Raw genomic sequence first — 22,415 nt, forward strand, 5'->3', positions numbered from 1 at the left:
TGGCTGCCTACTTATTAACTACCTACAACTATATAGGTTCTAAGTACAATTCTAAGCATTGAAGATATAAAGACAAAAATGAAACAGGCTTTCCCTTCAAAGAGCTTATTCTCTATAAATGGAAATAATATATACAAAGATAAATATATGTAAGACTATTACAACATAAATTTTGAAGGGAAGTTACCAGTAAATGTGGAAAATCAGAAAAGACTACTACAGAAATTAACCCATTAGCTGAGTTTTGAAAGAATTTATAAATGCTTAGAAGTAGAGGCATACGAGAATGCATTGCAGACATGGGGGACAGCATAGAAAAATATCAGAGGAGAGATATATAAAAGAGATTTTTAAAAATATACATATACCTATATATGTATATAATTATCCTGACAGTTATTTGAAAGACAAATTGGAAAGGGGAAAGATTTGAAATGGAGAGACCAATTAGATTAGGAGATCATTGCAACAAATATAAATAAAATTGTTTTATATGTTAACTAGGAGAGAATAGTAAATAAATAGTTTTTTTAATTAAAAAAATTTTTTTAAAAGTAAATCACTAATAGTGTAGATAGAAGGATTATACATAGAGGGAATGGGTAATTATGAATTTAAGGGAATGTAATTAAAAATTTAGGAGAGGAAGACACGTAGTGTGAAATGAAAGAAGTAGAATGGGTTAAATTATTTCACATGAAGAAGCAAGGAAAATATATTATAGTGAAGGGGAGATGGGTGAATGGGTGATGGGCACAACTTGAACTTTATTCTCATCAGTATTAGTTAAAAGAGGAAATAATACACACAGTCATTTGAATATAGAAATCCATTTTACCGAACTGGGAAGTAGGAGGGGAGAACATAAAAAGGAGATGTGGGAGGTTTGGACTGACAGAAGGAACAGCAGGTCAAAGAGGAGGTGGTAGAGAAAAGCAAAAGCCTGGTGAAGAGGGAAAGAGTGAAAGGAGAAAGAAGACAAGTTGGAGGAAGGAAGGATGGAAACACAAAGATAATAACCATAACTGTGAATGTGCATTGAATGAACTCCCCTATAAAATGGAAGTTGATAGCAGAGAGGAGCAAAACTCAGAATCCTACAATATGTTGTTTATAAGAGACACACTTAAAGCAGAGAGAGATTCATAGAGTAAAAGTAATGGCTAGAATAAAATCCACTATGCTTCAATGGAAGTAAAAAAAAAAAAAAAAATAGACCTAATTACAAGAGATAAGGAAAATTACATCTTGATAAAAAGATACCACAATGAAAAAATATCAATACTACATATATATGTATCAAATGATATTACATCCACATTCTTAAAGAAGTTAAGTGAGTTATTGGCTCATGGAGAAAGCATACTATAAAATGTGAAATTATATTAAACTAAAAAAGCTTTTGCACAAACAAAATTAATTGAACTGATTAGAAGGAAAGCAGAAAGTTGGAAAATAATCTTTATAGCAAGTGCCTCTGGTAAAAGCCTCATTTCTCAAAAATATAGAGCACTGAGTCAATTTTAAAAGAATTCAAGCTATTCCTCAATTCATAAATAAATTCATAATAAATCAAAAGATACAAACAGGCTGTTTTTAGAGAAAGAAATCAAATTTATCTATAGGCATATAAAGAAGTGTTTTAAATCATTTTTGATTAGAGAAATATTCATTAAAACAATTCTAAGGTATTACCTCATGCTTAGAAGATTTACTCATATAAAAAAAGGAAAATGATAAATGTCAAATACAATGTAGGACACTAATGTATAAGAGTTGTGATCCAACTGTGCTGGAAAGCAATTTGGAACTATGCCCAAAGGGCAACCAAACTGTGCCTATCCTTTGATTCAGCAACATTATTACTAAGTCTACATCCCAAGATTATTTAAAAAAGGGAAATGGCCTACATGTGCAAAAATATTTGTAGCAGCGCTTTTTGTGGTGGCAAAATATTGGAAACTGAGGGGATGCCCATCAGTTGGGGGATGGCTGAATAACCTGTAGTATATGAATGTGATTGAATAATATTGTGCGATAAGAAATGATAAAAGAGGCAGGTTTCAGAAAAATCTAGAAAAACTTGTATTAAATTGATGGAAAACGAAATGAGCAGACCCAGGGAAATATTGTATAGAATGTCAGCAATATTGTATGATAATCATCTATGAATGATTTAGCTCTTCTCAGCAACACAATAAAGTAAAAATACCAACAAAGGAAAATGCTATTCAAAACCAGATAAAGAAATGATAGATTCCGAATGTAGATCAAAGCATAATATTTTTCACTTATTTCATTTTTTCATTTTTTTCCTTTGATCTGTTTTTTCTTTCACAACTATGACTAATATGGAAATATGTTTTCTAAACTAGTACATGTACAATCTATGTAAAATTGTCTACCATTTTAGGGATTAGGGAGGGGAGGAGAAAACTTCAGAACTCAAAAATCTTTTAAAAATAAATGCTAAAAATTATCTTGACATATAATTAAGAAAAATAAAATACTATTGAAAAAGTATAATCTAGTAGGACAGACCCAAATGATTAATATTACATAACATCACATAAATAGTTAATATACAAATGAAAGTATATTTGATGTCAAATTCAAAATAATGCTCAAAAAACTTCCTTCTGTGTTTCTCCTGATTTTCTTCTGAGTAAGTTTTTATTGGAAGAACCAATTAATGAAGCATATTGGCTTTTAGATAGCAAAATTGAGAGGGGTATGAGTAGGTTATTTAGATTTTAGGAAAGTGTCAGTTTTAATGAGAGACTGATTGAATTATGAAATAGATAAAATGAACTTTAGAAGTATAACTTCTATATAAACTAATCAAAAAAAAAAAACCTAATCATTAAATAGAAGCAAATAGGGAATATGCTATCCTTATGAGAGTTCTCATTGTTGGATTAAATTATAATGAGGAATTCATTGTTACTAAGAGTCTGCTTTTTGATTATCCTAGAACCTTTCACCTAGCAACAGTAGTAATAGTCAAAATAGTATTGTAATTATAATTACAATGAGTCATAGTAGTAGTAAGGATTTTTGAAATGATTTAATATTTACTAAGTATTTTATAAATGTCACATTTAATCCTCATAATCACCTGGGAGAGATTATTATCACCATTTTTTGAGTGAAGGAACCGAGGCAAAAAGATGTTAAGTATTTTGCTCAGGATCAGATACCCAGTATTTGAAGCCAGATATGAACACATGGCTTTCTGACCCCCTGAGGCACCTAGCTGCCAATAATAGGTGTTAAATGTTTACTATTGCTGTTGTACTTTTATAGCCCTCAATATTCTTTATATTTATATTGTGTTTTGTTCCATGGTTTGATAGAATTTAAGTCCAAAGATTCCAATGTCCACTATACTTGAACATTTAATAGTTGTGTGATCGAGGGCGGAGCCAAGATGGTGGAGAAGGCACACTGGAGAATCTGAGCTCCTCTTACCCTCATTACCAATTTTTAAAATCAGCCTCAAATATCATGCTAGACTGGTAAGGTTCCTGAAGATTGGAAGTACAACAATCCACCAGCCAAGATAATCTAGAATATTGCCAGAAGGGGTTTGATCTGAGTGCAGGAGTAGACCAGTGCAGAACAGGGATACCTTTGGGAGCAGGGTGGCCTCTGTGGTTGGAAAGTTTACATAGAGCTCACTGCCATAGCCTGACTGCTTTGCTTCAGTGGCAGAGTAGGGAACCAGCAGAGAAATCAGAGCCTAGGGTAGTGGTACACTGAAGGACGCCAGAGACTGAGAGGATCAGACTGCACCCACCCAGGCTGCACCCACCCAGGACCGGAAGTGACTCAGTAGACCATAACACAGCTTTTTGTGGCATTCTGCAGTGAGGGACTCATATTGGGGGGCAGTCACAAACCTGTACAGCAGGAGCACAGCCCGGGGCAGCCTCTCATCTACACAGTGAGGGGCTCAGCCTGGGACAGTGGAATCTCTGCAGTTCGGCCTGGGATAGTGCAATCTCCCCAGCTCAACTGCGCTCCCCAGGCAGAGACACGGTCCAGTGCGGTAAGCAATAGGGCAACTGCTAATACTCAAAGCAGGCGTTTGTGGGGGGCAGTGATACTTTTGTTGCTTTACCTCTAGCCCCAAAGCAGTCGCTAATCCTCACAGCAGGGCTCCTGGCAGGGCACTTGGACAGCCCAGCAAGTGATACCCAGGTCTACTCACTTCCATGTGGAGCTCCTCCCAGAGCCCTCCCACAGCTCGGCCATTCCTTGCAGCCCATTGAGAAGACAGTTACTGTCCATATACCCATCCTTGCTCTGCAGAGGAAGCTGGTAACCTCCTTGCCCTGAAGGCAGACCCTGAAAGCTTTAAAAAAATGAGTAAAAAAAATGAAGAAAAGGATTGATAGCTTCTATACAGAAAAAGAGTGGGTTTCCAACCCCAAGGAGGCTAACAGCAGATAGTCTCCAGACAATACCCCAAGTAACGCTCTCCTAGAAAAGACTATTAAAAATCTCAAAAGAGAATTAGAAGAAAAATGGAGAAAGGAAAGAGAATCTATGCAAGAAAATAACAATGTCTTGAAATGTGAATTAGAAAAGGTAAAGAATTCACAGGAAGTACAGGGAAACAGAATTAGGGAATTGGAAAAGATGAAGAAATCACAGGAAAGTAGGATTTGTGAATTGGAAAAAGAAAATAACTCACTAAAAAGCAAATTTAGTGAAATGGAAAAAAATTCCATAGAGCAAAACAACTCATTTAAAAACTCAATTGGACACATACAAAAAGAAGTAAAAAAAGCTAATGAAGAAAATAACTCATTAAAAATCACAACTGAACAAATAGAAATGAATGATTCATTGAGACACGAAGAATCAGTAAGCAAAACCAAAAAAATGAAAATCTGGAGAAAAATATCAAATATCTACTTGGCAAAACAACAGAACCTGAAAAATAGATCTAGGAGAGATAATCTGAGGATTATTGGACTTCCCGAAAATTATGATGAAAAAAAGAGCCTATTTTACATGAACTCATCAAAGAGAACTGCCCAGAGGTAACAGAACCAGAAGGTAAAATAGGCATTGAAAGAATTCATCGAACACCTTCTGAAAAAGACCCTAATTTAAAAAAAAACAAAAAAAAACATGGAACATTGTGGCCAAATTTCAGAACTATCAGACTAAGGAAAAAACATTACAAGCCAGGAAAAAAACAATTCAAATACCAAGGTGCCACAATAAGGGTAACTCAAGATCTGTCTGCCTCTATATTAAAGGATCAAAAGGCCTAGAATCTGATATTCTGAAAGGCAAAAGAACTTGAAATGCAGCCAAGAATAAAGTACCCAGATAAGTTTAGCATTTTCTTCCATGGAAGAAGATGGACATTTAATAAAAACAGATCATCATATATTTCTAAGGAAAAAAAACAGATCTAAACAAAAAATTTGATCTTCAGTCATAGGACTCAAGAGAAGCAGAAAAAGGTAAAAGGAACTGCTGGAACTCTGTCTTCCCAGAAATCAGCCGGAGTCAGGATCACCAAAAATCTTTATTCTTGGTCTTTTGTGGTTTAGCAATCTCCGCAGCACCTTTCTCTCTCTCCACCGCCAGGAGAATGCCTCAATTTCCTCCTCCTACTCTACCCACACAAGTCACTTCCCCTTCTTTGTCCCATCAATCAAGTCAGCAAGAATAGTTGGGGAGGGTGAACCTTCAAACATGTTAATAGAGAATGGTCCAATTGGCAATTAGTCTCACGTGCTCCATTATCCAAGTGCATTTGCTCAGTTCTAACCCTTTACAAGGAACTCTTGAGAACTGTATTTCTGTTGTGGATATACATAAAGTCCACATGTATAATTTTATTTTACTAATATAACAAAAAAAAAAAAAGGAAGTAGAAATGGAAAGGGGATAGTGTCAGAAAAAAGGAAAAGGGGAGATAAAAAGAGGGACATTACATCCCACGAAGAGGCAAAGAAAACCTATCATATCTGAGAGAAGTTAGAGAGGGGGAGAAACATTGTGTGAACCTTACTCTCATCAGAATTGGTTCAAAGAGAAAATTAATTGACATATTGGTTTTACAGAAAATTCTTTCTCACCTCTTTAAAAAGGGGAAGAGGAAAAGGGAAAGGAAAAGAGTAATAAGGGAAGGGTACAAGAAAGGGAAAGGGATTTAAAGGAAGGAGAGAGGGATACTAAAGAGGGAGGGCTGCATGACCCAAATGGGGCTCATAAGTTTAATACTGGGGAAGGGGTTTGGGGGGGCAAAGTAAAAAAAGCATAATCTGGGGATAATATGATGGCAGGAAATACAGAATTAGTCATTTTAACTGTAAATGTGAATGGGATGAACTCTCCCATTAAGCGGAGACAGATAGCAAAAGTCAGAACCCTACAATATGTTGTTTACAGGAAACACATTTAAAGCAGGGAGATACATACAGAGTAAAGGTAAAAGGCTAGAGAAGAATCTATTATGCTTCAAGTAGTCAAAAAAGCAGGGGTAGCCATCCTTATCTCAGATCAAGTGGGGATGTGGGAAAACAGGGATACTGATACATTGTTGGTGGAATTGTGAATACAACTAGCCATTCTGGAGAGCAATTTGGAAGTGTGCTCAAAAAGTTGTCAAACTGTACATACCCTTTGACCCAGCAGTGTTACTACTGGGCTTATATCCCAAAGAGATCTTAAAGAAGGGAAAGGGACCTGTATGTGCAAGAATGTTTGTGACAGCCCTCTTTGTGGTGGCCAGAAACTGGAAACTATGTGGATGTCCATCAGTTGGAGACTGGCTGAATAAATTGTGGTATATGAATATTATGGAATATTATTGTTCTGTAAGAAATGACCAACAGGATGATTTCAGAAAGGCCTGGAGAGACTTACATGAACTGATGCTGAGTGAAATGAGCAGAACAGGAGATCATTGTATACTTCAACAACAATACTGTATGATGATCAGTTCTGATGGATGTGGCCCTCTCCAACAATGAGATCAGTTCCAATAGAGCAGTAATGAACTAAACCAGCTACACCCAGTGAAAGAACTCTGGGAGATGACTATGAACCACTACATAGAATTCCCAATCCTTCTAATTTTGTCCACCCGCATTTTGGATTTCCTTCACAGGCTAAATGTACACTATTTCTAAGTCCGATTCTTTTTGGACAGCAAAACAACTGTTTGGTCATGTATACATATATTGTATTTAATTTATACTTTAACATATTGAACATGTATTGGTCAACCTGCCATCTGGGGCGGGAAGGAAGAGAAAAATTAGAACAAATATTTTGGTAATTGTCAATGTTGTAAAATTACCCATGTATATATCTGGTAAATAAAAACTATTAAAGAAAAAAAAAATAGTTGTGTCATCCTGGACAGCTGTCTTAATGTTTCTGAGCCACCAAATTTTAAATTTAAGTAGTGATGTTTGTCCTACTTTCTCACTGGTTACTTATAAGGAAAACACTCTAATATGAACTTTTATACTTGGAAGATAGGGGAAAGATCAGTATTTATTGACTTTGTTGAGTGAAACTATACTTACTGAGCAACAGCTATGTCTTAAAGAAATATTGTATGTTTTCTAGTGTTCCAGGCTTGGATAGAATTTATCTTTGCCTCGACTGCTTAAGCTAGTTTACAAAGTAAATTAATAGCATAAAAAAAGTTGGCAAAAGACATGCTTAAATCTTCTTAAAAGAATGAGCTATTTTCAAAGACTTTAGCTTATTAATTATTCACATGCAAATGAATTCTTTTAATTTCAAATTGACTTTATCTAATTCATTGAAGTAGGCTTAGCAGGAGGTATTCTGCTAACAATTTCTGTTGCTCTATTAACTGGAAAGTAATAAAATTGCATTTAAAAAAAAACACAAAGTATACTGCAATTTGGTCTTTCCTGATTGAGATAGACTTTGCCTCTAATTTTTCTAAACTACTAAGATTTTCAAATAAAATTCAACTTACTAATCTAGTTAAGTATCTTTGATATATAAAACACCATCCTAGGTACTAGTTGCACAAAGACAAGAAACAGAAATTGTCCTAGCTCCATGAGGAATTTACATTTTGCTAGAACATTGAAGTCTTTAAAATTGATTATTCTACATAGATTTATTTAAATGGGTTTAAACCAAAGGAATTTTCTTTCCTTTTGAAATTATTGCCTCTCTTCAAATATTATAGTTTTAGCCCTGGGAAATTAAGCATAGACCTTTATAACCTTAAAATTAATGGCAAAAATAAGAGTGATAATTAATCAGTTCACTCTGATTTTCCTCAAGATTTAATATACTTAAGAAGTTAATGACATCAACTTTCATAGCTCTCTTGAATCATAAATAAATGATCCTTTGATTAAACTTATTGGACATTTTGCTTCATTTTGCTCTGTCAAAGAGAACTTAATAATTATGATACTTTTGCTAAAAGCTGAAAACTAATATGTATATAAAAATAGCTATACAGGAAAAGTGCCTCCACTTGAGCACACGAACAAAGGGAAAGAAATTACCTTCATCAGGCTTCACATTAATATAGTTAACTCAAAAATGTTCCAAAAATTTGAAAATACAATAACCCATCAGAAGATTGCTAAAAACATGACTTTTTAAAGTCATTTTATAAAAATTATAAATGTCTTTGAACATTTTACCAGAATCATCAAAGAAGAGATGAATAGAGACCTGCTTATCTATAAACACTTGTGGCTATTAATATCTACATGAATTTTCCTGTGGTATAACAAAAAAAATAACAACTTTGGGCTATGGATTCTTGATAAAAATTTACTATAGCTATAGCCTAGGTGAATGCAAATTCCTTCTGTTTCAGAACTTATATCTATTGAAAACAGATATATCAATCGAACTATTTTGTAAATAATTGACTCAACCACCATAAATTCATTTTGTTGTGTGACAATCATTTCTGGAATATCTGTTATTTCAACACTGATTGTTATTTAGAAACAGTAATTCATTCATATATTGCTGGCAATCTAAGTAGATAGTTTGAGGAACTTTGTTGATCAGCCAATGTGATGAATTTAAGCCCTACATGTCAAATTTACCTATGGCTAGTGACTTTAATTCTAATTCAGCAATCATAAAACAGATGTCTATTGTTAATTACAAACATTGAAAGATAAAAATGCATACATGAATCTATACAATATTAGTTTAATGTAATACTTTGATACTTATTAAGTTTTTTTGTTTGTTTGTTTGTTTGTTTGTTTGTTTTTGAGGCAGCTAGGTGGCTGGTATATAGAATCCTGGACCTGGATTCAAAAATATCATATTAATATACAATCTCAGACACTCATTAGTTGTGCTACTCTGGCCAAGTCATTTAACCTCTGCTTCCCTTAATCTAGTAAAGAAGGAAATGGCAAACCATTACATTGTCTTTGCCAAGAAAATCCCATACAGAGTCATAAAGAGATGGACACGATAGAATACCAAACAAGTTTTGAATAATTTGTTGAAACGAATTGAATTGACTGCATCAGAAAAGTTGATGTGGAAGGTCAAAATAAGCTTCTAGACAGATCAATAGCTTATTAGTTGGAAATTACTGAGATCTACTTTGTAATATAGGAGTCTTCGTTCTTTTCCAGTCATTCTCTTTCTCCTCCCACAAGATAGAACTTATTTTTAGAGTTGTTTCATCTATACCCAACTGTGTGTGTAGAAAGTAAAACAGTGGGAACTCTCCAAGGCTGTCTATCCCACAGCTCTTGAGATCTCACATTTTGGCCTAAAGGAAAAGAGTAACCAGATTTGTATTTTGTATTCCTGCTTTCAAAAATTAACAAAATATAAGCCTTAAAATGTTCTCTTTCATTTTCCTCTGCAACTCCAACCCTGAGCAAGATCCTAACCATTTTTCAATATTCTACTTTCTTTTTCTTTTTCTTTTTTTTTTTCTTTTCTTTCTTTTTTTTTTTTTAAATCACATACCCTGCTTTGTCACTGTCCTTCTCTCTGTCTTCCCAGTTACCATAAAAAAATACACAAGTCAGAAGTTTCTATGATCAATCACTTTTTTTGAATCAATACACATATGTAAATATATTTAAGGTATACATTGGATGGATATATATTAGCTTTGCCTGCTACCAACATGTATAATCATTTCTGCATATTCCATGATGACACCATAAATTAGTCTAGTAATTGATCAAATAGAAAGAGCTCTTCTTTGACATGAATTATTTGGCCTTATACCTTAAAAAGATGATGATACCATCTGGTCTTGGTTCTTATCAGAAGTATAAACCTACCTTTCTAAACCCAAAGCATTTTGCCTAGCACTATTACTCCACCTGAAAGGTATAGCAGTACCATAGAAGTCTACAGCAGAACTTCTAGGCGTTTATTTAAGGGTTTAGTCTCCTCCCATTATTTAAACTGGGTTAGGGGTTATACGTAATCTTTTTTTTAGTACATGTTTCTAAACTCTTGTCTAATCCAGTCTTTGCACCATTGGCATGTAATAAGCATTAGCTTTTTGCTTAGACTCCTTTGAAGTAAGTGTCCAGCAGTTTATCAGGCAGTGCAAATAACTTATCTGTAAGTAATATTTGGTTGAGGTAAAGTATCTTTAAGCCTCATCTCAGTCCCGCCTTTCCCAATTTCCCAACTCTCAATAGTTGGTTATACAAGAGCTTTGTATTAATCTGCTCAGTTTTGTATCTCATAAAGATCAACTTTTTCAGAAAAGTTTTCTCAACTTTATCAAAAGGCTTGACCAATACAAGTTTGGTATTATATAATTATGATATATATATATATATATATATATATATATATATATATATATATATATATATATATATGTATGTAAAACATATAATTATATAATCATTGTTTTCTTTTAGTGTTCTTTCTGGCAGACATTATAACTAAGTGATAAGCTGCTTTCCACTTATACTTCAACTGTGAAGTATCATGGTTTTGAGTATCAGCATTATTTCTGCTCCTAGAGACTCCAAAACAAAAATCAGTAGGCAAGAGAAGCTAATATCCAAAAGTCAGAGAGAGGATATGAAGCCTGTGACATTACTCACAATGTAATTGTACACATGTACAACAAAAGCCAAATGTTAAGTCCTCTGAAATTTTTTTCTCTGATATCTGCCAGTGCTTTATTCATCAGAGTGCTTATAAAATTCAAATTGTACATCCCCTTGAGAAGGGTAAGGTATAGTTCAAGACTTCTTGATGCAAGCCAAAGCTAACACTTCCTTGAGAAATTGCTTTCAAAATGACTACCTTGATCTGAACAGCTTTTGACAAGAAATCCATACACTGAGAAATATTACTCTTAACACGTCAGCAAATGTGGAGATCTGGTTGAATGTGATTGTTTTATATATATAGTATACATGTACATATATAATAAAAACCAGTGATCAATAATATTTATTGCAATAGCCTTCTTGTTCCTCTGCCTGCAACAGGTCTCTCCTCACTTCAGTCCATCATCCATTCATATCCCAAAATGATTTCCTTAGTCATAAGTCTAACCATTTCGTACAACAAACTCATCACACTCTTAGTAGTGAAATCCTTTAAGGCAATTAAATTATCTCTGGGTAATGTTAGATCTTTTAATCTACATGTCCAAAACTATCATTTACAATTATCATGGTTAAAGGGAGATAATGGACAAAGTAGCATCAAACACTTATTGGAACTAATGAAGGGCCACTGACAATCCAGTCCAGTACTCCATTACACAGATCCAACTTGTCTTTGTCTTAATAGTAAGTAATTGTATAATAAGTTCCCTTTAAAGGGCTGAAACTTGAATTGCATAGTATCATTGTCTCTACTTAGCATCTGTTCACCCGCAAAGTGTTTTGATGATTACCTTCTCCACAATTAACTGCAGACAATTGAAACAAAGTTTTTGATTCAGTGAAATGAAGTTCACATATTCTGTTGGGAATTGTCTTCTCTGTCGAACTAACTCCCAAATGCACTTGTTTCTTTCTTGTAACTCCGTTCCTCGGGTATCACATATAGCTTTCATGCTTCCTTAGTGTATCTTCAAGCATTTTGTTGCTTCATATCCTTTGGGACAGGTTATTAGTCTTATCTGATTGTGGTAGTATATACTGAATTCTTTGTTGGTATTGATACTACTTATTGTTGATAAATGGCACTTATTTGATACTGATAAAAATGTCAGTGGATTATTTCTTTTCTACATTCACGAGATTTTTAAAAATCCATATTGAATTTCTTAAAGGTAAAAACTTTAGCTTATATATTGGATAACTTTTTGTTATCCTGATCTCTACTAGCTAATTAAAGTAGTTTATGATGACCATTACTCTTGACACTGAACTAATCCCAAACTCTATATATTCTAGTTAGTCAAACTACTTTGTCTTTCATTACTCCCAGCTATCCTCTACTCATTTGCCCAAATAATTTTCCTAAAGCACCAGTCTTACCATTTCTCTTTCCTTCTCTGTAAATTATTATTTCCAGGATCAAATATAAAATATCGTCGTGCAGTTGTTACAGTCCCCATTTGTGGGGACAAAGATATTGGAGGGGGTTGGCATTTTTATTTCTCGCTCATTTTACAGACATGGAACTGAGGCAGACAGGGTTAAGTGACTTGCCCAGAGTCACATAGTGAATGTCTGAGGCCATATTGAACTCAGTAGAGACGCCAAGCCTGGCACTTTATCTACTGCACCATTTTCCTGCCCAAATATAAAGTACTCTAGCATTTAAATTTATATTTCTTTCCAGTTTTCCAATACTTACTCTTCTCTACACACTTAATGATTCAGCAATACCTGTCTTCTTGCCATTCATGGAATATGATACTCCATCTCCCAAATCCTGCATTTTCAATTTCCCATTATGTTCTCCCACCATACTTCCTCCTTGTTCCCCTGGTTTCCTTTATCTTCAGCTTCAATCTCACATTCTAGAACAGCCCTTTCCCAATATGCTCTTCCCCCAAACTCCTACTGCTAGTATCTTTTCTCTGAGATTACTTTTCATTTACTTTCAATATGTCTTTTATGTACTTAGTTGTTTGTTTGCTTGTTATCTCCAGCTTTTAAACATAAGCTCCTGAGATATGGAGCCTTCATATTGCTTTTTCTTTTTCAGAGCTTACTAAAGTTTTACATATAGTAACTGAGTTAATAGATGTTTACTGACAGATTGAGCTGATGAAAATGAATAAGTGATTTACTCTTATATTGTACATGGTAAAGAAGTGCTCTAAAATAATTGAAATGTAGCAAGAAACAGTAGAGGAAATGTGCAAATTAGCAGCAATAACAGCAACTGCATTATATTCCTTCACCTAAATTATCATTATCATCATAGTTAACTCCTATTAAATAACAGGTATTTGTATACTAATACAATCCCCAGAATGCAATCAATTCTGTTTAGTGAAGGCTATACTCAGAAAGCTGTGAAAACTCAAATATAAAACATCTGGATGACAGGATCCAAAAAAATTCTAGACAGGCCAGAATATTGGGTTTTATAGGATGATGAAATTTTATTGGGATAAATATAAAAATGTATACTTGGATTAAAAAAAAAACCTCACTTCCCCAAGAAAAAGGTAGGGATACATGGAAAGACAACTATTAGTCTGGAAAAAAAATAACAACAAAAAATCTGCAAGGCTTTGGTTGACAATCAGCATAATACTACTCTACTATATAATATGGCAGCTAAGAAAAATTAATTTGATTTTGGGCTTTTGTTGTTATTCAGTAATGTCTGCCTTTTGTGATCCTATTTGAGGTTTTCTTGGCAAAGATAATGGAGTATTTTGCCATTTCCTTTTCTAGCTGATTTTTCAGGTGAGGAAATTGAGACAAGCAGGATTAAGTGTCTTGTTCATGGTCATATAGCTAGTTGAATCTAAGAGGCTGTATTTGAACTCCATTCTTCATGACTTCAGGCCTCTTTTGCTATCCACTAAGCCACCTATCTGCCTCTTTACAAGGAACTAAGTAATGGAAAACAGCCTTCCCAGGACTAAGGAGCTGATTGTCTAACTGTGATCTGCCTCTCAAGAATTACATTTAATTTTTTGGTTCTATATCTTAAGAAGGACATTTGTAAGATTAAGAATATCTAGAGGAAGGTGGTCAGGATCGAAAAGGACCTGCAACATGAATATCACTTGAACATCCCAGAAATCCCCAAAGGGCAAAAGAAAGCATTATGGCTATAAGTCACAACATAGCAAATTTAGATTTGATATAAGGAAAACAAACAAGCTTCCCTAAAATTTGTTTCCTGCCAGCTCAGCAAACTCTGCTTCACTAACTGGTCTTCTAATAGACTCTATGACCTATTTTCAGGTACATGGTAGAAGAGATGCTTCCTCAGTACCTTATTTTGTCCTCAATATCCTCAGAGGCCTCTTTCAATACTAAGATTCTGATTCTGCTATGGGATGACATAAATGATAGAATGCTTTGTCACATACTTCACTGGTACCATTCTGCTCCTGGGTCATATTTTGTAATGTAGATCCCAATTGATAGGAAATGGGAAAACATTTGATAACCTGCTATACTTCAGAAACTGGGAAACCCTTCATTTTATCCTTATAATAATCCTGATAGCTGCTATTATTAAACTCATTTGATAGTTGGACAAACTTAATCTTATTTGTTCAAGGTCACATAACCACTAATTGTTTGAGTCTACATTTGAACTCAGATCTTCCCTATTCCAGGTCTATGGCTCTATTCACTGCTGCCTCCTATGATAAAATTAAAAGGCATTCTGTATAGTTTTTAGTGGCTTTGAAAATTCATTAAAGTCCTGGCACATCTGTTAGAAAAAAATCTGCTGTCAGGTATAATGCTTGGCTAAAGTTTAAAATCTTTTCAGGAATAGATAAGGGAACTAGTTGTGAATAGGATGCTCTAGAGGTAGATTTCTTAAAATGTGGGTTGTAGCTACATATGGTATATAAAATAGGTATACAAAGGAAACATGTACCATAGTAAATCATAATTTCATGATCCCCACATTCAATTACTAGTCCCTATATGGGATTGCAACTCACAGTTAAGAAGCTCAGCTTTAGGATATGGGATTTTAATTGGAACTTAAAGGAACATAAGAGTGTCAAGAGGTGGTGATGAACAAGCAGGAAGAGCATTACAGGTATGGGACACAGCAAATAAAAATACTTTAAGCTCAGAGATGAAATATCTTGTTTGAAGAATAACAAGGTGGCCATTGCACTGGATCAAATAATATATTAGGGAGGGTATGGCTGTATAAGAAGTCTAGAAAGGTGAAAAGGGAGAGAGAGGAAGATTATGAAAGAATTTGATTTCCAAATGGAGAATTTTATATTCGATCCTGGAAATGATAGGGAGCCACTGGAGTTTATTGAATTGGGAGTCAGGAGAAGGTAACAGTTGAATCTGTACATTAGAATAGTCACTTTGATAAGTGAATAAAGTGTAGGAGTGTGGAGAGACATAGCAGGCAAGCCAATCAGTCAACTCTCATCAAGAAATACTGAAGGAATGAGGAGGCACCAAAGTGGTAGTAGTATTACATAAAATATTATTTCTGAAAAGTCACAAAAATGAAGTCAATAGACTTTTTAACAATATATTGGATATGGATGCAGAGTAAGAGATGTTGAGGATAATAACTAGTTTATTAAGTCTGGGAAACTGAGAAGATAGTCATGTTCTTTACACTAAGAGATAAATTTAGAAGTGGATCGAATTTGGGAAGGAAGATAATAAGGTCAATTTTTTATATGTTGAATTTAAGACTTCTACAGGACATCCAATTTGAGATATCTAACAAGAAGTTGGAATTACAAGACTAGACATCAACAGAGAAATTAGGGCTGAGTAAGTAGATTTGGACATACAGAAAATTGATGGTGCAGGTCTGAAGCTTGGAAGACAGAGCAGAGCTGGACCTAGATTTTGGAGAATCAACTCCATAGATTCATTGATATCAATAAGATTGCTAGTGGAGAGATGATAATTGGAGAAGAAAAGAAAGCCAAAATTAGGAAGAAAACAAGGAAGTAGTAAAGGAGACAGAAAAGCTAGTTACAGAGATATGAGAAGAATCAGGAAAATATGGTGGGATGGTAAGAATAGAGAGAAAGTATCTAGTTAAGAAGAGTTTGTCAAGACTATGATAACATTTCAGAAAGATCAAGAAAGATGAGTACACAATGAGATTATTAGAGAACAATTACTAGCCTTTGATAAAAAAATAATTTCTTGTAGACAGATCAAAAGACATTGCAGGGGGTTATCCCTTTTATCTTCATACTAATATTGTTCTATGGAAAGAATCATGAATTTAAAACGAGGGGACCTGGATTATCTCTAGGATAATTTCTGTGAAACCTTATACTTCTTAATCTATGTTCCTATAATTATAAGAGTTAAGTTAGCTGCTATCCTATTTTTGAAAATGAGGCATGGGTACAAAAAATCAGGTTTTTGTTTTGTTTTGTTTTGCTTTGTTTTTCAGGAATAACTGAGTTTAATTATTGCTCCTGAAATGTACTCTTATGTGTTACAATAAACAAGTCATTTAACTCTTCAGTAACCAAGTCACTTAACTTTTCAATACTCAGGTACATTTTTAAGACTATAAATTATAGGTAAATTGCTTATCTTCATCTGTGGGAGAAGATTCGTGGAGTTCCTCACTCTAATAGAATTAGATGTCTGGATCACAGACTGGGATAATAGGTTTATACACAAAGCCACAAAGATAATGATTAATAGTCAAAACTAGAATTCTAGTCTTGACTCTTTCCACCATATATCACTTGTCCCATGATTCTCCCAAGGAGCATTTGAATTTAAATAAATCGTAGAGATTTAAAACAAATTAATGAGTATAGAAGTACACTTCTATATACAACATTGCATATCACTGAAGCAGATAAGGCAAACATTTCATTGATTAGTGAACTCTCTCCAGAAATCAAGCATGGTAGTGACTGTAGATTCCACTTAGGCATATAAATAGCATTTTAGACATGAAACTGTGACTCACACTGTATATAATATTAAGCACACTGTACAAAATGATATATTTAAAGCTCTTATTTTCTGTTTATGCAAATCTTCCACCATAATGCTATTCTACTTCCTGAACCTTCATTAAGAACATTTATAATATAAATTATAACATAACCAAGACTTCAACCAGGAAACCAGTGCTTTGGGGGGAAATAGCTAAATGCATTAGAATGACTCTAAAAATAAAATATCTTTGAGCCAATTGCAGATGGATAATGTTAAATATCCCATTAATTATTATTACTACCACATGCCCGAATAAATCCTACCATAAACATTAAGCAAGTAGGTAAACAAAGAAATAACACTTCATATGATGAATGCCAATAAAAAACATTTTTAAACAGTTCTGTCAAAAGACAGCCTTGAGAATGTTTACTATATTCTTTTATTTTTTGATTATCTGGTCACAAATACAAATTATGGCATGTAAAATTTTTGAAATTAGTAGAAAATATACATAGTTTGAGAGATAGAACCTAACCAGACTTAGTTTAAGTTGATTATAGCATATATTTAGGCAGAAATGTATTTTTAAAAAACCTGAAAGAAGACTACAAAAATTTTTTGTAAATGCTGCATCATATAAAAAAATAATCAGGAAAAATTGCTCTCATTAGCACAATTTCAGCAACAATATTATGACAAATAATTTATTTAAAGCATTTCTATATTATTGTGTGCTTTACATCATGTATTGACTCTGGAAATTGCAAGGAAAGTATGATATTAAAATCAATTAAATCTTAGAAAAGCCTACAACTTTTACACTTTAGCTGAAGGTTAATTATAAAATGCACTTAATTATATATCATGTATAGGTAAACACCTATTGCATTCATTATCTTAATGTACTATAAAAGTAGAAAGTATAGCCTATTTAGGAAAGACATTTTTTAGTGTATATGGGTACATACCAAAATAGGGTATATCAAAATAAAAGTCAGTTGATCAGAGCATGTATGCAGAAAATATGCATTTGAATTCTATCTATCTAGTGATTCCTTGTGTTTTAGGAAAATTACTTGGGCAAATGAGTAGAAGATATTAATACTTGTGATTTTAAGGCAGTCTTTACTTTTATGGAATAAGGTATTAGGTTTATTTCTTCATCTGCTGATAATGTTCATTTGCTGTAAATAATTACAGTTCACTGAAACTACAGCTTTAGAAATCAGTCTCTTGCTGTACTAGACATATCAACTCAAATTTCAGAGCTGATTCCACATACTATGAATATATACATACTTTTGTTTCCCTAACTCAAATCCCCCAATTTTCCTATAATAGAAAGGTATTCTTTCCATTCTCTATTATGATCAAAAATCATCATTAAATGTTGTATTTTTACCACTACTTTAAAGAACCCTACAATGCACTCAGAGTGATACTGCAATTGAGGGTTTAAACATTTTGTACTTTATCTCTATAATCTCTTACATATCAAAATAAGTGGCTTTTTGTTGAGATTTTTTTTTCCTGTGAGTATGACAGAGAGAAAAAGGAAGAAAGAGATTATCTGATGTTTTAATGGCAATCTTGATTGTAAGATAAAATTAGTATTTAGGATTGCACTTCCAAATCTGGGGGGGAGGTTAATTTTTTAGCATGTTTTTTCATTTTCCTGATCATTAATTTTCACTTTTATCCTACTTCTTGAATTTGAAGTAGAACTATCCTCCTAGATAGACAATGAAGGAAGGTCAAAACTAATGTTTACTGACCTCTTTCTTTATAAAGATTGCAAAATGGATTTATAATGGATCTGTGAAAGTTTACCTTAGAAGATTAATAAGAGGATGATCAATTTTCTTGGAATAATGACATAGTAGATAGAGTGCTAGACTTTGAGACTGGAAGACCCAGGTTCAATTTCATCTTTGGCATTTACTAGTTTTGGAACTGCACAAATCACTTAATCTCTATCAACTTCAGTTTTCCTCATATGGAAAATGAAGAAAATAGTATCTGTTACATTTACCCCGCCCATAGAGTTATTGTGAAGATATACTGCAATGATAACATATAAGGAGAATTTAAAACTTTAAAGTGCTATATATATGCACCATATTGGTAAATATTTAAGGCAGTAGGAAATAGTAAATTTGGGCAATTGAGAATTAAAATAAGAAATTAAAAGTTTTCAAAGAAAGTTATTAAGGAGGAGGTATAAATCAAGATCTTGAAACTGAAAAAAAGACTAAAATAGCTAGTAAATATTACTGGAAATTAATGACATCATCCCAAACTCTCTTTATACAGAAGTATTTGGAAAAGTAGCTTATGGAATTTTATACTGAAAACAAATAATGTTGGAAAAAGGGTTCAAAGGAAATGATAGTTACTTTTGTTATAGGATTTTGATATTTTTGACAGAAATTAATTCACAAATAATCTTAAAAAGCAAATTAGTTTACATATTTATAGTTTTTACATGTATTATGTGAAAAATATTATTTAAGGGTATTTGACCTAAATATTATGTTTATTTTATAATATGTATTCATTCTTAACAAACTAATTCTAGTTACTATAGATCAATTTCTGTCTTCCACTAATCAAATTACATTTATCATAGTGATTTTAAAAACATAATTCAATTGTCTAATATTATTTTACTGTTATTTTAATATAAATTTTAAAGGAAAATAGCATCTTCAAATATATTTCACATGTTGTTTTGTATTATTCTACAATAATTTTATATTTAAAAGTCAAAATAAATTGCTCTTAATTTAAATTTAGTTAATCCCAATTTAGTAAGTATTCATTAAATCTGTAAAACATGGTACTGGTCAATGCTTGGGATGCCAAGAAGAATAAAGTTTTTCTTTTCCTTCAAGGATCTTATAATCAATAATGGAAAATACATGAAAATTTAATAAAAGGGAGAATATAATAAATGCCTAAGAATAGTATTGAGACCTATAGCATTCTACAGTGAAGGTCAGAAAAATCTTCCTTTAAGAAATATGTTTTAAGATGAATCTTAAAGGATCAAGATGCATTTGACCTGGTAGACATTAATATGGGGAGTTAGCAGAGTAGATTTACAGGAGGAGATAACAGTATGACAAAAACATGAAGTCAGGCCTTGTTTAAATCATCAGTTGGACTGGGGAAGAGGGACTTAAGGGGAATAACAATTACATGTAGGAAAGAAATTAAGTAGGAGTTGCAAAAATAGGTTGGGGTCATTCTAGTTTTACAAATGACTATGAACCACTGAATCATTTTGACTATTATAAATATCCAAATAAACTACAAAGGATATATGAAGGAAGATGCTATCTGCATCTAGAGAAAGAATAAATAAATTGTTTGTATAGAATGATTTTTATTTCTTAAATTCAGAACAAAAAAAACCCTGAATGATCCCATGATAATACATTTTACAACAAGGAATGTTTTTGTATAGAATGTATATAATATTTTTATATAGAATAACAAAAATTATTTTCATTCAAATGAATAGTTTATTTCTTTTATTTAAAAAGGTGATCTTTTGATTTGCTTTTCAAATTATTTCTTGAGAAATTGTTGTTGTTTCATTTCTAGGTTAGAAGAACAAAAGAATATTTTGTCAGAATTTGAAGGTGACTTGAATGAATTTATTTTATGGTTGAAGGAAGCAGAAAGCATTGTCAGTATCCCCCTTGAACCAGGAAATGAACAGCAATTAAAGGATGTGCTGAAAAAAGTCAAGGTAACATATGGTGTTTTCAAGTTCTTGCTTAAATATACTTTAAAAATCTCTCTCTCTCTCTCTCTCTCTCTCTCTCTCTCTCTCTCTCTCTCTCTCTCTCTCTCTCTCTTTCTCTGTCTCTCTATGTCAATCATTATGTTCACGTTTCTACATGAAGAAATTTGGTCAGTAATTTACTTTCTCTTATCCTTACAATGACCAGTATTTTTTAAATGATGGTATCAATTTACTATTACTTTCTTGTTTATTTATGTGACATTTCTATATTTCCAAAGGTACTCTTGAATGGCAAACATCTTTTTAAATTAAATTTAGTTAAATTAGTTTTATTTTGAGGTTAATTATTATATGGTGATGGAGTGTCCCAAACTGAGCAAAGTGAAAATCATTATTTTAATACATTTCATACTATAGCTTAAGGTTTGTAGACAGCTGGAGATACCACAAGTATCTTACTGCCAAATTGTTTCAGCCTCAAATCAAAAGGGTTCCAGTTGACAACTGTAATTGGTTGTTCTTTCTCTCAGACTAACACAATGACCCTGAATACAGACAAGTCAATTTACAGGATTTTTGTGTTTACCTTTCTTAAATGTCTGCTTATACCCTAATTATCCCATGTCTAACAGATAGATAGTTGATTCAATTTATTTTATTTTAATTCTAGGATCGATTAAATTCAGATTTTTATATAGGTATATATAACACCATATATTATACATATACACACATATATATAGACTCACATATGTGTACATGCATATATGTGAGTTTATATATGTATGCATGCATACAAGACACCTTCTAAGTATAAAACAGAAGACAGTGAAGGGGGATGTCAGTAAAACTCATGTTTAAATCCAGCTTCTAAAAAATACTAAGGAGAAATAAGAAAGAATGAAAGGAAGAAAGAGAAGGAAGGAGACACACACACACACACACACACACAAAGGAAAGAAAGGAAGGAAGGAAGAAAGAGAGAGGGGGAGGTAGGTAGAGAAGGAGGGAAGGAGAGAGAAAAAAAGAAAAAGGGGAAAAAAGAATAAAATGTTGTGTTAAGTACTAGAAATACAAAGATATAATCAAACCAGTCCTTTGCCTCAAAGGTCTTGCCTTTGTGGGATTGAGTAGATAACACTACGCAAAGATAATTAAAAATAAATTAGTTTGAAGAGGAAAGAATATTGAAAGCTATTAAAATTAAGGAAGATTTAAGAAAAGATATGGGACCTGAGATGAATCTTGAAAGAAGATAAGAATTCTGAGAAGAGGACATGAAAAGATCATTCACTGAAGACATAGAATTTGAGACATGCAATAACCAGTGATAGGGAATAAGTTGTCCTGATTGGTAAATTAACTATAGTCCAATTTTACTAAATAATATAGTGCATAAACTGGGAAAATGTGGTGTTACACTGGAAAAGGAGGTAGAAATAGATAAGAGAGAGAGAGGGAGAGAAGAATAAATGCAAGTCTCCTAACCTCAGACAGAAAATTGGATGCTTTATAGGTATAATTGAATGATAATACCTTTATGGAAATAGGAAACTTTGGAGACAAGACATCTTTCTCATGGGGTTTGTAAAGAAAGATGA

The 22,415-nt window shown here is 33.0% G+C and overlaps 1 protein-coding gene across 1 annotated transcript in view; it reads left to right on the forward strand.

Moving 5' to 3' along the window:
* The window catches only part of DMD (dystrophin), a 2,117,885-nt gene that overhangs the window by 1,274,170 nt on the left and 821,300 nt on the right, over positions 1 to 22,415 (forward strand). The window contains 1 exon segment of the mRNA XM_074300855.1: positions 20,670 to 20,817. Coding sequence (XP_074156956.1) covers positions 20,670 to 20,817 — 148 coding nt within the window.

This window comes from Sminthopsis crassicaudata, chromosome 3, assembly GCF_048593235.1.
Source record: "Sminthopsis crassicaudata isolate SCR6 chromosome 3, ASM4859323v1, whole genome shotgun sequence".
In the NCBI taxonomy this organism is placed as follows: domain Eukaryota; kingdom Metazoa; phylum Chordata; class Mammalia; order Dasyuromorphia; family Dasyuridae; genus Sminthopsis; species Sminthopsis crassicaudata.